The sequence below is a fragment of the Juglans regia genome, chromosome 3 (genome assembly GCF_001411555.2).
Source record: "Juglans regia cultivar Chandler chromosome 3, Walnut 2.0, whole genome shotgun sequence".
NCBI lineage: Eukaryota > Viridiplantae > Streptophyta > Magnoliopsida > Fagales > Juglandaceae > Juglans > Juglans regia.
This window is the reverse complement of record NC_049903.1, coordinates 6,026,190-6,040,663: the sequence shown is the minus strand read 5'-3', so window position 1 is coordinate 6,040,663 and position 14,474 is coordinate 6,026,190. Positions and strand designations below refer to the sequence as shown.

The window sequence follows — 14,474 nt, the reverse complement described above, 5'->3', positions numbered from 1 at the left end:
CGCGCAGTGTGAGAACATGTCCTATGAACGTAGGTACGTACGTACGCATGTGATCATAAATACATATCATGTAATCGATCACTATACCTGAATGGATTAATTAGTCTTATAAGCTCAACGTACGATTAAAAACATTTTTGTTTAACATGATATATCAAATATTTATAAAAATCTAGAATTCATGAAGATATTTAATAAATTAATTAAACAAAGCTCAAATATTTCAATGAATTATTCTTATGATTATAAACATTTCACGTAAAGCAAGTAGTAATTAATTGAAGGAAGGCAGGCAGGCTGGCTTGTAACAAGATTAGCTAGTATAGGCCTAAGTACAATTATTGGAATAATTAGAGATCTACACTAAACCCTAGAATTAGATCTCGGTTTAATTAATTTGCATTTAAATTTAAAACTTGGATTTTAATTATATCGGTGTGATCAAAATTCCTATAACGTAATTAATAGTATAACAATACGAACTGATCTCACTAGATATAATTGAAAGAAATGGTACTGATCGATGATCATCATATAAACATGAGCAAAAATTAAGCATAAAAAATATTACGATCTTGTGCATAAAACTCTACAGACAAACACAAGAAATTAGAGAGTACTACCCCATGCATGCGCATCAATTATTATATTTTTCTTCTCTTTAATTTTTTTTTTAATTTTATTGGCTAAATTACCGGCCTATATATCCAATTGATCACGGGGGGTTTTTCAATATCTGATCTCCCGTGAAAAAGCGTTCCAAGTAGTGTAGCTCACATGAGTACTTCTATGTTAGACTAGTACTAGTAGTGACTCATCCAAGGTCTAATTGTATTAATAGTTTTGAAACTATCCGATCATAGAAATTAATTGCATGCTCGATGGATACATATATATATATATATATATATATAAGAGCTTTATTGAAACATGAATGTCAGGAGCACATATCTAGCCGTATACGAACTCGTGACTTGATAAGCCGGCCAGCTTCTAGTGATCATCTTCTAGAATCTAGATTGCAGACGATCATGCATGATGCTCATCTGATCATGAGTAAAAATTATTGGGATTTTGAATTCAGTTTGTAGTACTACTACTGATTTCTCAGATCATCGATCTTTTAATTTAATATTGCTAGCTAGCTTGTTCATGATCATGGTCAGTGCTATATATATATATATATAATTCTTCTCAACCAAATTATAGACATAGATCACAACTAGCTAGCCCACTCATTAGCTATTGTGAACGATTCACTATATATGTAGCTAGGGCTGAACGTAACTTCGTAGAAACTCATTGAGATTCGCTAGCATTAATATATATCTTTGTGAGCAATTAGCTGCATATATGGGTCGATCGACCAAATAAAATTGTCCAGGCCGGGGCGGGGGGACCCTGCTAATTAAAATCATGCCCGGCCAAGAAATTACGAAAATAAGTATCATCACCAGGCACCACGACATAAAATTGGTACAAGAGCTAGCTAGCCTCCGCCCCATTTTTTCACCATTCTTTTCCATCGGACTGCCATGCACCAATAATGCAAGAGTTGCGTGCAAGTTTTGCGACTGTCCTGACAATTATTTAAGTTCTAGCGCGCTAGCTGTGTATTGTTCATGCAACAAATTCGACGGTGTAGATCACTACCCTTCATTCATTCAAACAAACTAAAAAAAAGGAACCCCTAGCTTTTGAAATCCAAATACTCGAAGATTTATGTACAATAATAATAATAATAATAATAAATAATGACCCTCGAGTCAATCCAAAAGAGAGCGAGCCCAGATTGCTTAGTTTGCCCAAAATAACCTAGACTTGCAATTACTATCCCCCACCACCGCATTCCATTTGAACTCTACGTGCCCTTCTCGACTTTCAAACACCCCAACCTCCTATTTATTCCTGCAACAACCTTTTTCCATTAGAATAATCCCACACTTGCTCCTACTCGGCCTAGTTTACCATCCATCAGGCCAATTAATATAGCCAGCCTGCGAGCAACCCAAATGACCAAGAGATGATCATCAGAATCCTCGATCTCCATAGAAATCTTGAATCGATGAACGGACTTTCCCCACTTCTCTAAATTAAGCTATATGTATTATATATAAAAGCCCTTTGCGCTTCTCTGTCATCTCCGAGGGAAGATATATTCTAATTAAGCCCCCAGCATCATGTATTCCTTTCCATGGTCCTTTTGCCTCTCCGCGTCGTCCTGGGGTGAATCGGCTTGTACTTTGAGTAGTGCACAAGTATTTCGGTTTTAATGCAAAAGTGTGACGAAGTGATGGGGGACCTGGTACTCTTCTCTTATCTTCCTCCACCTTTTTATTTAATTGGGTTTCCGTTCTTGTCTTTCATTGCACAGGCGATTCCTGTTGCGGGTTTTGCCTATTTTATTATACTCAAGTACTAGATTTTCAACTTTTCTTTGGGGAGATGAGATGGACTGTTTATTATTAATTTTTAATGTATTTTAATCGTAGTCTCGACTGCAGTAGGTTCTGAGGCTATAAAAGAAGTCATGTTTGCTTTCAAGAGTCAAGACTCAGTTCCAAAAACAAGAGCTACAAAAGGGCAACTTCTTGTTGTTTCTCTCTTCTAGTTCGCTGCTAATTAATTAGATTACCAGCTTTCGTTTCGACCATCCTCGTCATAATTTTCATTACAATCGTCGTCGTCATGGCTTCATCCAATAGACACTGGCCTAGCATGTTCAAGTCCAAGCCCTGCAACACCCACCACCAATGGCAGCATGACATCAACTCATCTCTTATGTCAAGTGGATGCAACAGAGCTGCTTATACTTCAGGTAATAACACGTACAATTTGCACTTAGCTAAACAACCATGACTTAAAAGCTCAATATTTTCCTTCTGTTTTCTTTCTCCTTGACAATTTACTACTGTAGATCTCGGACGCTGGGCCCTCAACCCTGCACCCCTCAAACCAAATACTAAACCAAAGTCATGAATCTGTCATTATTCATATCTACAGTCCATCTTGTAATAGTAATAGTTCGAAGTTCACAAATAATATTATGCCGGCTTTCAATGAGATTTCTCTTTCTTAGTTAGCCATGACAAATGGATAAAAAAATTTACATCCTAAATTTGAAAAAAGTCTTCAGATTTTGAAGTTGAAGGCAAATGAGAAGTTAATGGATTTATATTTTATGTTCTAAAACTCTCATCCAATTTATGACGAGAAAAGATAACGCTTCATTAATTATGATGGAATGGGAGGACGCATTATGTTTTTACTAGTAATATGAACTTTTCTACCAATAGTGATTAACTTACTTGCTCAAAAATAAGACCCGAGGGTAGAGAGAGCTCTCATGAATGGATTCTTGCTAGTAGATCATTTGTCTGCATTTTTCCAACAGCTGGGTGTGAAGAGCGGAGTCCGGAGCCAAAGCCAAGATGGAATCCAAAACCGGAGCAAATTCGAATACTAGAAGCAATTTTCAACTCTGGCATGGTGAACCCTCCAAGGGACGAGATAAGAAAGATCAGAGCTCAACTGCAAGAATATGGTCAAGTAGGTGATGCCAACGTCTTCTACTGGTTCCAGAACCGAAAATCAAGAAGTAAACACAAGCTCCGCCATCTACAAAACTCAAAAAACCAGCCCCAGCAAAGCCAGAACAACCCTCCAATCAAATCCCTTGCTGCCACCACTGCTCCTTCATCCTCGTCATCTTCTTCCGAAAAATCATCCCCTAAAGCACTCCAGAAGACCAACTCTATGAGCTTTCCAAATGTTACGGATGTTTCGCATTCCCCAACGGCCTCAGTGAATCATACCTATTTTCAATCCCAAGGTGAAATTTTACCCGACCCTTTCTTCTTCCCGGTGCAAGAGACCGGAGGGGTGCACCAAAACGGCGGAACGTCTAGTTTCACTCAAGCGTTTTGCTTTCCTGAACTACCAAATGTGGCTCAGGTACCTGAACACACTATTGGGCCCTGCACGAGTCTCTTGCTCGGTGAAATAATGAACAATGGGGGGGATTCAAGGAAAGATCAAGAAGATCAGAAAGTCATGAAAATCCATCTCCAGCAGAATTACATCGTGACAACTCATCCAACTAGTCACATTAGTATTGTCCCTCCATCTATGGCTACCACTACTGGTGCTGGTACAGATCACGTTCCCCACCCCATCAGTCAAATTCAAGGTAAAAAGTTGAAACTTCAAATCTGTTTGGATAATACATGATGTTATACACAAATATCACTCTTCACTTGATTATCATTTCCATGATGGGAAATGATCAGTGAAAAATGACATTTTGCAAATGGTATAACACGAAATTGAAAGCTAGCTAATTTACTCCCCCGGAATATTATATGATTGTCCTTGTTAAGACGAAATATACAAGCTTATCCAAGAAGGTTCACCGACATTACATTGACGTGATTGATGTAGGCATGAAATCTGTGATATATGAGAAATCATTATTTATCTCAAAATTTAAACGGAATGGAAAGAGAGATAAATTTTATTATTTATTTTATATATACAGACGTACATGTTTGTCACGTTAGGAGTCATGTACATGAGGATCATTTCGACTTTTGGATCCGGGATTTGCGATCTGTGTCTAGATGGACGTGTGCATGGCTTGACATTAGTCCCTCTCGGTTGACTAATGCGTCAGTTTTGACATATATACTAATTTGAGAAGAGGATTATGTACTGGCAGGTGTTGGGGAATTGGGCGCAATTGCCACTGGTGGCCCTTCAAAATCAACGGTGTTCATTAACGAGGTAGCCTTCGAGGTGGCCGCGATGCCCTTCAACGTGCGCGAGGCTTTTGGCAATGATACTGTGCTAATTCACTCCTCAGGTCAGCCCGTTCGCACCAACGAGTGGGGTGTCACTCTCCAGCCACTCCAGCACGGCTCATTCTATTATCTGGTGCGTATCCAAAGATTTAAATTAATGATGGTTATTAGGGTCAATAAGAACAAAGAAATTAGATTGAGGACAGCTTGGTGTCGAAGGTTTGACTTTATTGTGTTTGAACTGTACGTAAAACTTGTCGCATTAATGCGGCTTTTTCTTGGGTTGCAGATTTAGGATTCAGAAGCGTGGAAGCTGAAGAGATGGGCTAGTTGGCTTGCTTTGGTTCATGTGCTCGTCTTCGTTTCATTTCTCTGTTGTTTCTCCTTTCTTTGTTAGGGTTGAAATTTAGGCCTTGTAACTGATCTGATCATCATCAGTGAGGGTTCTTATTACTCTTGGATATTATGGAACTTAACTGTGGAGCAATGCGTTGTATATGCTTCTCTGTCAAAGCAATATATATGGAATATGCTCTTGATCTTCAATCCTGAATATATCGTGAGATGGCGGTGTAGAGGTGCAAGTTTGACTATTTTATATATAGGAATTAGATACCTTAACTACGCATATATACACGTATGAATCATGCGCAGTTACTGTGTAGTTTCGTCCAATTGAGGTGATATCATTCTCATAAATTCCGCCTTCTTTCGGGTTTTATAACTTGCTTATTCTTGAAGACTTCCAAAACAGAAATGCTATTGTCACCCTCCCAAAATACAAACCGGTTTTTAAGCATTTGTTACAGTACTACTCTACCAGTCAAATGATTTCAGTTCAACCTGCCATGCACTTTTTGTTGAGGAGAAAGCTAGGGGGCTGGCGTTGAATTTTCAATGTATACAATGCCCATATAATTAATGCCGATGTATATAGAAATAAATATATGTATATTATTATGTGTGTGCACGCGCGTGTGGTGCATGGGGAGTAGATTTCGTTATTTCTTACATAAGATTTTTTTAAAACACGCATCTAATTGCATGCATGAAAAGGCAATGGCCGGGTGGACATTTGAAGAATTCACTAATTTTATGTAGTTTTAAAATTCGTATGGACAAGTTAGACGCAAATCTCGCTGGCCATTTATATTCCATAAGTTCTCTCGAAACTCCTTTATGCATGGGAGGTAGCGGATCGAGGTAAAATCGTACCTCATGCTGCATGACTCATACATATCCGAAATGATCATGTAATTGCATTTTAGTTATATTATAATACTATCCAATCATGCTTTTAATTTATTTTCATTATCACCAGTTTTAGCTAGCTATTTGGTCCTGTTATTTTCATTATTTTCAGTTCCAGCTATCTGGTCCTGTTATTTCCATTATTTCCAGTTTCAATTATCTGGTCGTGCATTACTTTCATTCCCATAACTTTCAGTTACTTGGTCCTCAATATATATATATATATATAATTAATTATTATGTAGGCCTTAGAATGAATACGTTTGGTATTCGCGTGCATGCGTGCTTATTAAAATATATAGTTATTTCAATGGGCAAATATATAATAACATACTCTATTCTTTCTAGTGAGCCAAATTTTAAAATAATAATAATAATAATAATAATAATAATAAGAAGCCCGAGTTTGGAGAAGGAAAATTGTGGTGGCCTAAAAAGCTCATACGTACCATCGAACGTGAGATGCAAGAAGTTGTGTCAAATAGCATTGGGTCCAGTGAAACTCATAATTAGAATTCAACGAAAGCCAGTAAAGTGTTTGACTTGATTTAGTTTTCCTGCATGGTGTCTCCTCAAATCAATTGCTGTCAAAAAGAATGCAAAGCGCATGAACCAATCCCATCGTATATAGTAGAAATTTTCAAAGCAATGCATGGCCCGCCTGGCAATTCATAATATCGTCTTCTTTGATCAATCAATAATAAACGGGGCTCCTGCGGTTTCTTCAGCAACCAAGAGATAAAAGGCCGACCCCACCAATCTGAGGAGGGTTTTCGAAGAGATCTAGCTCAGGCAGGTGGACCCCGGTCCATACTCATACGTCTCTTTCCTAATTAATCTCTCACTCTATATATCATTGATTTGCAGGTATCTCTAAGATCAGATCATAAGAATGTCAACTGGCATCGGTTAATTTTCGACAACCAGTAAGAAGATATTAGTACCATATATATCATATTAAACCCGTACATCTATAATAGAATTCAAAATTCTTGCAAAAATGTTTACACCAGTGGATGACTCAATCAGATGCTTTGAAACCAAAAACTTCTTTACTCCTAAAAGATCTTAATTTTCTGACTACTCCAAGGTAAAATCATTGAGAAAAACTGTTTACTATCATCCAGTACTTAAATTGTAAGTTGTTCGTACTCCAAGTACTTATGTATAGACAGTTCTTTACGTTGGCGGGGGTGCAAGGGGTGAAAGATCAGACCAGTGACAATGGTAAAAAGTATGTTTAATCTTCCAAACAAGTTGGTAGGGACTCTTGCAGAAATAAAGGAGAAGATTATTAAAGTAATATATATATATATATATATATATATGATAGGAAATATAAAAGAAGAGGGAGAAAATCATGTGAGAAAGATCATTGAGTTGAATACAAAGCATAAATTTTTATTTTTAGCAAAAGTAGTACCTGGATATATATGAGATAAGTTTATATATATTTTAATCATTATAAAAATTAAATAATTTGATTTGATAATTAAGAAAATGTCTAAAGCAAATTAATAATAAATTCAATTCTTAATATTAATAAATGAATAGTAAAAAGAAGTAAGTATCATTATTCTTAAATAAAGGATGTTTAAACAAGAAGTGAATGTATGTTTTCATATACTCACGTGTATATGTACGTATAAGGGTGCGGCTACTCTGCCGCCCCATCTTGACAGCTAGGCTTACCGCCTAGTATAAAGTAAGTTTTTTTTTCTTTTTATTTTTTACATTTTTTTAATATATTTAAATATATTTAAAAAATAAAAAAAATACATCAATATATTTAAAATTACTTTCTTAATTATTAAGTAAAAAAAATAATAAAAAATAAATAAAAAAAGACAAGTAGTTAAATAGAAGTGTCAAATAGAATAGATATAATAGTATTTTCCGTACATATAATATACAATTTTAAACCAAATAGTTATATGTTAATAATTTAAAACAAAAATTGAATGATTTTGTACAAGTATCTTTAAAGTGCTTTACGAAGCGACTGATGGATCTATTAAAAAGAAATAAGCTAATAAATGAAGTGACTGATGAAGGTACAGACCATAAGCTTGAAGTTGACGTGTCTTCTTAAGGGAGGTTGTATATGGTCAAAGACTGGCTCTTTCCACCTGTCGATGGTCGATGGTCGATGGTCGATGGATGATATCTGCTAGATCTGCAACCCTAATGCATTTACAAATGAACGCTGCTACAGATGAAGGACACCGGAGGTGGCCACCGAACAGAGTAAATATGTTTTTTTTTTTTTTTTAATTTCATTTTTTCATTCATTTTTTTATATCTTTAAATAAAAATAAAAAATTTACAACATCATTTAAAAATATTTCTTTAAACACTAAGTAAAAAAATAATAAGAAAAAAAGGAATCGGTTGGCATTTTCCTTACCCACTGAGTGGTAATTCCATCTGTAAAGCAAGCATTTTCCTTTACAAATAGCCAAGTGGTAATTTCTTGGTCGAAATTACTGTTGGGACACAAGTACTTCTGTCCTAACTATTGCCTTCTTCTCTGATTTGGCTGTCCTCTGTATAGCGTGTGAGATCTGTTCCTTGCTATGATAACCAGTACTTAACTGAGCCGAAAAAGTTAAAAATGAAATAAAGGAAACAGGAAATATAACCAAGAGAATATTAAAAAAAGAAAAAAAAAAACCATGCATGATTCATTTGAATCGTACGTCTTATTAGTGCATAGGAACACTTAACCTAATTTTGTCTCATGTACTTTATGCATGCATGCACATATATATATATATATATATATATATATAAAAGATGTTATGGATCTCACTGGCCTGCAGCTAGCGTAAAGGGTTGAACTCACGCAAATAAATTACTAGCTATAACACATTCGTGCAATTTGGCTGTGACTCGGATGATCCCTCTAATGCTGCCAAGTCTCCATAGTCCAACCATTATCTTGCTTACTGCTGCAGGAATCAGAAGAACTGACCTAAAACGGAAAAGTACTAACGTTTCAAGACTATGAGCATGAGTTGTTCAGAAACTGAGTACCACGTACGTCAAACGAAAAACCAAGACCTGAAAAATATATGAGCTAAGAGTGGTTATTGACGAGGTCAACATTGGTTGAGTGGTGCAGATTATTAACGTGCATACTGGTGCGAACAGTGATCGCTCTGCTATATATAGTCGGATTTGATTGAGCGATTTGGATATATCAGAGGAAGTCTGCCAAAAATTCCTCAGTGCATCACACCCATACTGTGTTTTGCATGAACCATCACGTATGATAATCATGACCACAACGACCCCCATACAAAACCAAAAGAATCCTCCCTTCCTCTCTCAGTAACAGGTTTTTGGAATTCCCGACGAAGAAGAGAGTTTCAGACATGGCGATGGATGTTTGGAGTACTGGAAGCAGTTGCGTGGCATGTGCTCAGTGGTGCATGTCCATCTGCGCGTGTGCTCCCATGAAGGGATTAGGTATTGGAACAGTCACCTTGATGGGATTGTTCTTGTCGTTCTGATTCGAGGACATTATATATATTTGATCTGTTATCATGTGTTTTTTTTTTTTGGATGAAATGTTTATGGTAAAAAGAGCTAGCCTAGGGGATAAAATGAAAAGAAAGCTACACTAGAAATTATCTCGAGAAGCTATTTTTTATATAAAATATATATTTAATAAAAAGTAAATAATATTGAAAACCTTTTTTAACTAATTAATGTACTTATAAACCAAATACTCATTTTAGTCTCATCCTATTACCTAAAATGTATGTAGCACTCTCACCATCTTTAAATCATCCTTAAATTTATTTTTTAAAAGATATATATGTTAATAAACAGTGTCACCTTTTTTGGAAGGGTTTTTTTTTTTTTTTTTTGTAATTTTGTGCTTTTTTTTTATATAACATAATTTTGTGCATAATTAATTCGTTTTACAGAAATTTTAAATTTAGGTTAAATATTATGTATGAGTCCTAGAAAAAAGGTCATTAAGGTATGACCAATGTACACCTGTGTTAGTTATAGTGGGGATAGGTTTGGTGGGGAGTGACTCAAGCCCATATCGTTGGATAAGTTATTAACTCAAAACGATTGGGCAAAGTTTTGGGCCTAGCTAGTCATTACAGGTTCTTCACGAACTTGAGTGGCAGAATAATGTCTGAACATATCGGTCGGGAATGGCAATAATTTTATTGTAACGAGTAATCTTTTTGCAGTTAATATATATATATAGATGTATATATATATATATATATTTTGAAGAAATTTGTGACAATTTCTTACGTCAATAGGTTTTCAGATTAGTAATTAGAAGTATAGTAGTTAAAGAATGTTCCAAGGCCCCCATAATGAATATATGTGTCAATTTCTTGCGTCAATAGGTTTTTGGATTGGTAATTAAAAGTTGAGCAATTTAAGAATGTTCCAAAGCCCCCAATAATGAATATCCGGTTTGTGTCGCGTTGTTTGCAGAATTGGATGGCTTGGTTTTTTTTTCCTCAGCAAGCATGCATTATATGTATAACGTAACTAAGCAAATAATAGTGTTCAAGGTGGATTCTTTCCACTGTCTATATATAGAATACAAGTAGGGATACTATCAAGGGTATACGACCAAAAAGTAATTTAGTTGCTGATCATTGTGCCACTGAGTGCGCTCATCGATTTTGTGATCGGTGAATTTTTGTGACCCTCCAATTTCTATTATAGCATCTATAACAATTTGAGCATTGCCTTCCAAGATTGAGGGCCTTTCTTGGCTCTTGCAGTAGATTTGCTATTTGTGTAGCTAGGAGAGCTGTTGAAGCTTTTGCAAAAGTTGGATTTATGCTTGGGATCTTAGAGGTCCAAACCTCCACAAGTTTTCCTTCTAAGTCTTGGCATATAGTTGAAGAGGTTGAGAATGAATCCCTTATTGCTATGTCAAAGGAGAAACTCCATTGATTTGAAGGCCTCGGGATCCAGCTTAGATTTTGGAGGATTTTTGCCTTTTGTTCCCATGCTTGTTTATAAGCTTTGTATGTTGTTTCTAACTGAATTGAATCCTTTTTGGGTGTAGGAATGAGTGATTATGAACAATATCATTTCTTTTCCTCCACATGAAGTCCATAGCTATCACTACAAATAGTTAGAATGAATGTGTTTCTGATTCTGTCAAGCCAAGTTTGGAAGCAGGGTTGATTACCAGTTGTATCCAGTCATTCATGGCGTTGATTAGTGGTGATGCCATGTTCAAAGGCCAATTACTTTGTTTCCATAATATTCGTACAATAGGGCATTGAGCAAATAGATGAAGCAACGTTTCTTTTGCTTGGTTCCACAAATGACAATTTTCTTGTGGAAAGTTAGGGATGATGTTACTCAGCTTAGCCCTTGTTGGAAGTATGTCCCGTGTTGCTTTCTAGAGCAAAAGCTTATGTCGATCATGAATTTTCAACCTCTAAAGGTTTTTGAAGTTGGATGCTAGGAAGCTTTAAAGAATGGTAAGGCCTAAATGTTTTGCCGCGAGGTGGTAGGCTGATTTGATTGATAATTTTCCATTGTGTTTGGGAGTCATATCACTATGTCATTTCTTTGACTGTATTGAGGAAGATGGATTTTTTGAATTTGTGCAATACTGTTTTGTTCAAACAGTGTAAGCATTTTCTCAATGTTTCAGGAGTGAGGTTATTGGTTATGATGTCAAAGACTTTTAAACGGGGTAGGGCTAAGCAAAAATCCAAAAATTCGACTTCGCTATGGCTACACTCCGACTCCGATAAGTCAGAGTTAGAGTAGGAGTTTTTTTAACCAAAAAAGTCGGAGTCAGAGGTGGCGATGTACCGACTCCGACTCCGCTCTGACTCCAACTCCAATTGTCCGACTCCGACTCTGACTCTGACTCTGATTCCGATATTATACATAATTTATAAAAATATATGTATTTTTTTTATATATTAATCATATTTATTTTATATAACTATAACTTATATAGTTAATTAAATTCAATAATATACTAGTATGAGCAAATTATTATAAAATAATATGTTTATACTATAATATAAATAGACTAAATTCACTAAGAATCGTTTAGTATAAACACTAATGTATAATAACTATTACTACCATATAACACTAATGTATAATAACAACTAATACATAAAGATTAATGTATAATAATACGTAATACTAATTATATTATAACTAATGTATGATAACATTTAATCCTAATGTATTGTGTATAAACACAAATATATAAATTTATAATAACATGTAATACTAATATATAATAACTAAAGTATAATAACATGTACTAATAATATATAATAATCAATGTATAATAACATGTAATACTAATGTATAAACATTAACATATAATAACATGTATAATAGCAATAATTTGTACAATGATTTATTTTTTCAATTTTGGTTATGTTTTAGTAAAATTGAAATTGAAAATTATAAAAAAAAAAAAAAGCATAAATCTAGAAGCTCAAATCCGATTAATAAGAGCTCAAGATTGTCAAATTGAAATTTCAAATGGGTTATGAAAAAAAGTCCAGTAAAAAAGCTCAAATCTGACTCTGCTCCGACAAGTTGGAGTTAGAGTCGGATCAGAGGCTATGCGAATCAGATTCGGAGTCAAAGTCGGATTCGGAGGTCGGGCACTTCGACCCCGACATTGTCGGTGCTCAACCCTAAAGAGGGGGTATACCTCGTTCATGTTCTAGATAGGCTTTGGCTTAAAATCTTCCATATCTGGTATCCAAGGTTCTGTCCATACGTTTACTCATAACTCATTGAAGATTTAGAAGCATAAGCCTTTTGCTATCAATTTCATTGTCTTTAGAAGTCCTTTCCATCACCATGAGTTAGATACTTTGGGAGTAACACTCATGAACATAGCTGAGCTGAGGTATTTTTTTTTATAGGATCTTGTGCCATGAACCATTGTTTGCTTGGCTAAGTTCCCAACTTGTTATGACGAACCGACATTTTTTGTCAAATTATACACTTATATTTTTATTTTTATTTTAGTTTAATTATAATTTCTAGCCCAATGTTTGACTAATTGGAGTCCTAAAGAGATTACTTGGGCCTATTAGCCTAGGCGTCCAAGCCCACTTGAGTCCCAAAGGGCTATGTGGTATTAGGCCCAAGGAAGGGCAATTGCGAAATAGGTAAAACCCTAACTAGGGTTAGGACATGTGGCGCCAACTTGGGAAAAGGAAGAGGTTGTTTTGCTCGATCTTTCCCTAGGACTCACATCATTTGAAACTTATGGAAAAGAGTTTCTTGGTAAGCACCTCATCGCCACTTGGCAACCATGTAGGAGGGCTTCTAGAAGAAGCCAAAAGAAAAGAGGAGTGTGGAAGGGTCGGCACACATAGGGCACATACCCTTCTCACCAACCACTTGCTATGTGTCACACATTCACATCCCACCCACTAGACAAATGAACCTAGACATGAAATGGGAGAGTGAGAGAATTAGGGTTTTGGTAACCCAAAAGACCCCCACATTTCTCCCACAAGATCTTGGCAATTCCCAAAAACATCGTGGAATGATTCATAAAAGGAAGAGACACCTGGGGCTACTACGAACCAGAGACATGAAATCCCAATAGGCCTTAGGATTTCGACCAGGAAAAGCGCACACCAACCATGAAAAGCAATCACCCTTTTTGACACTTGTCACACATGAAGTAGAAGCATGGAAATTTATAGAAGCATCTAATCAGGAAAGGCACCTAAAACACAACAAATCCTAGTTCCTAGGAGTCTTGGCCACCACAAACCACAACCCTTTCCCACGCCACTTGTCACACATTGAGAGTTTCTAGGATAGACACTTGGGGAAGAGGAATAGAAGCATGGGAAAAAGGGAAAATGAGCATGGGTAAGAGGTCTTTTGATGCCATTTTCGATTTTCATACTTTGCATTTCTTCTTCTTCTCCTCTCACACGACGAAGCTAGTTTCTCTCCAAGCAAAATGCCACAAACACCATACCAATCCTATTTCCCTCTAGCCACGAGTAAGGAACGGAGTGAGAAGCCACCTCTTCAAGAAGGAGCCACACAGTAAAAAATCCTAAACTCTCATTACCCATGCTCACACACTAATACGAGGGTAATGTGGCAACTTAGGCTCTGTTTTGAGGAAAACCCTTGCTGCAATGGGGAGGAGATGTCGATTTCCACTTTAATTCTTATGAATTTTTTGTATGTTAGTCTAAAATCGTAGTCTTTTTCCACTTCTAGTAGATTGCCCAATGTCTTCCCTATCTGAGTAGTATTTTCCTGAGTCATGTGGTCAAGAGGTAATCCATGAATTTGATTGTAGAAGGCTTGACGGTTTAGTCGGATCTCTTGTAGAGTTGCTCCTAATGGCCTAGGTTTGAGTATTAACAAATGCCCTTTGAAATTCCAAGGGGCTTGATTGAGAAT

At 36.1% G+C, this 14,474-nt stretch overlaps 1 protein-coding gene across 3 annotated transcripts; it reads left to right on the top strand.

Moving 5' to 3' along the window:
• The first annotated feature begins 1,960 nt into the window (after nt 1–1,960).
• On the top strand, nt 1,961–5,345 carry LOC109004387 (WUSCHEL-related homeobox 9-like). Of its 3 annotated transcripts, none has more exons than XM_018982920.2 (5): nt 1,961–2,305; nt 2,508–2,818; nt 3,395–4,189; nt 4,718–4,932; nt 5,089–5,345. In XM_018982920.2, exons 2-5 carry the CDS (start codon nt 2,689–2,691, stop codon nt 5,092–5,094), a joined length of 1,146 nt encoding a protein of 381 aa, XP_018838465.1. In that variant the 5' UTR covers nt 1,961–2,305; nt 2,508–2,688; the 3' UTR covers nt 5,095–5,345. The 3 variants fall into 3 exon arrangements, with proteins under 3 accessions (XP_018838465.1, XP_018838464.1, XP_018838463.1); XM_018982919.2 differs by having other exon boundaries at nt 2,505–2,818; XM_018982918.2 differs by having other exon boundaries at nt 2,493–2,818.
• Nucleotides 5,346–14,474: the final 9,129 nt, after the last annotated feature.

Excerpts from the sequence above, each read along its gene's own strand:
- LOC109004387 (XM_018982920.2), top strand. The coding sequence starts at position 2,689 with ATGGCTTCATCCAATAGACACTGGCCTAGCATGTTCAAGTCCAAGCCC. Across the intron at positions 2,819-3,394 it reads CAGAGCTGCTTATACTTCAG|CTGGGTGTGAAGAGCGGAGT; the intron begins GTAATAACACGT and ends TTTTTCCAACAG. Across the intron at positions 4,190-4,717 it reads CCCCATCAGTCAAATTCAAG|GTGTTGGGGAATTGGGCGCA; the intron begins GTAAAAAGTTGA and ends ATGTACTGGCAG.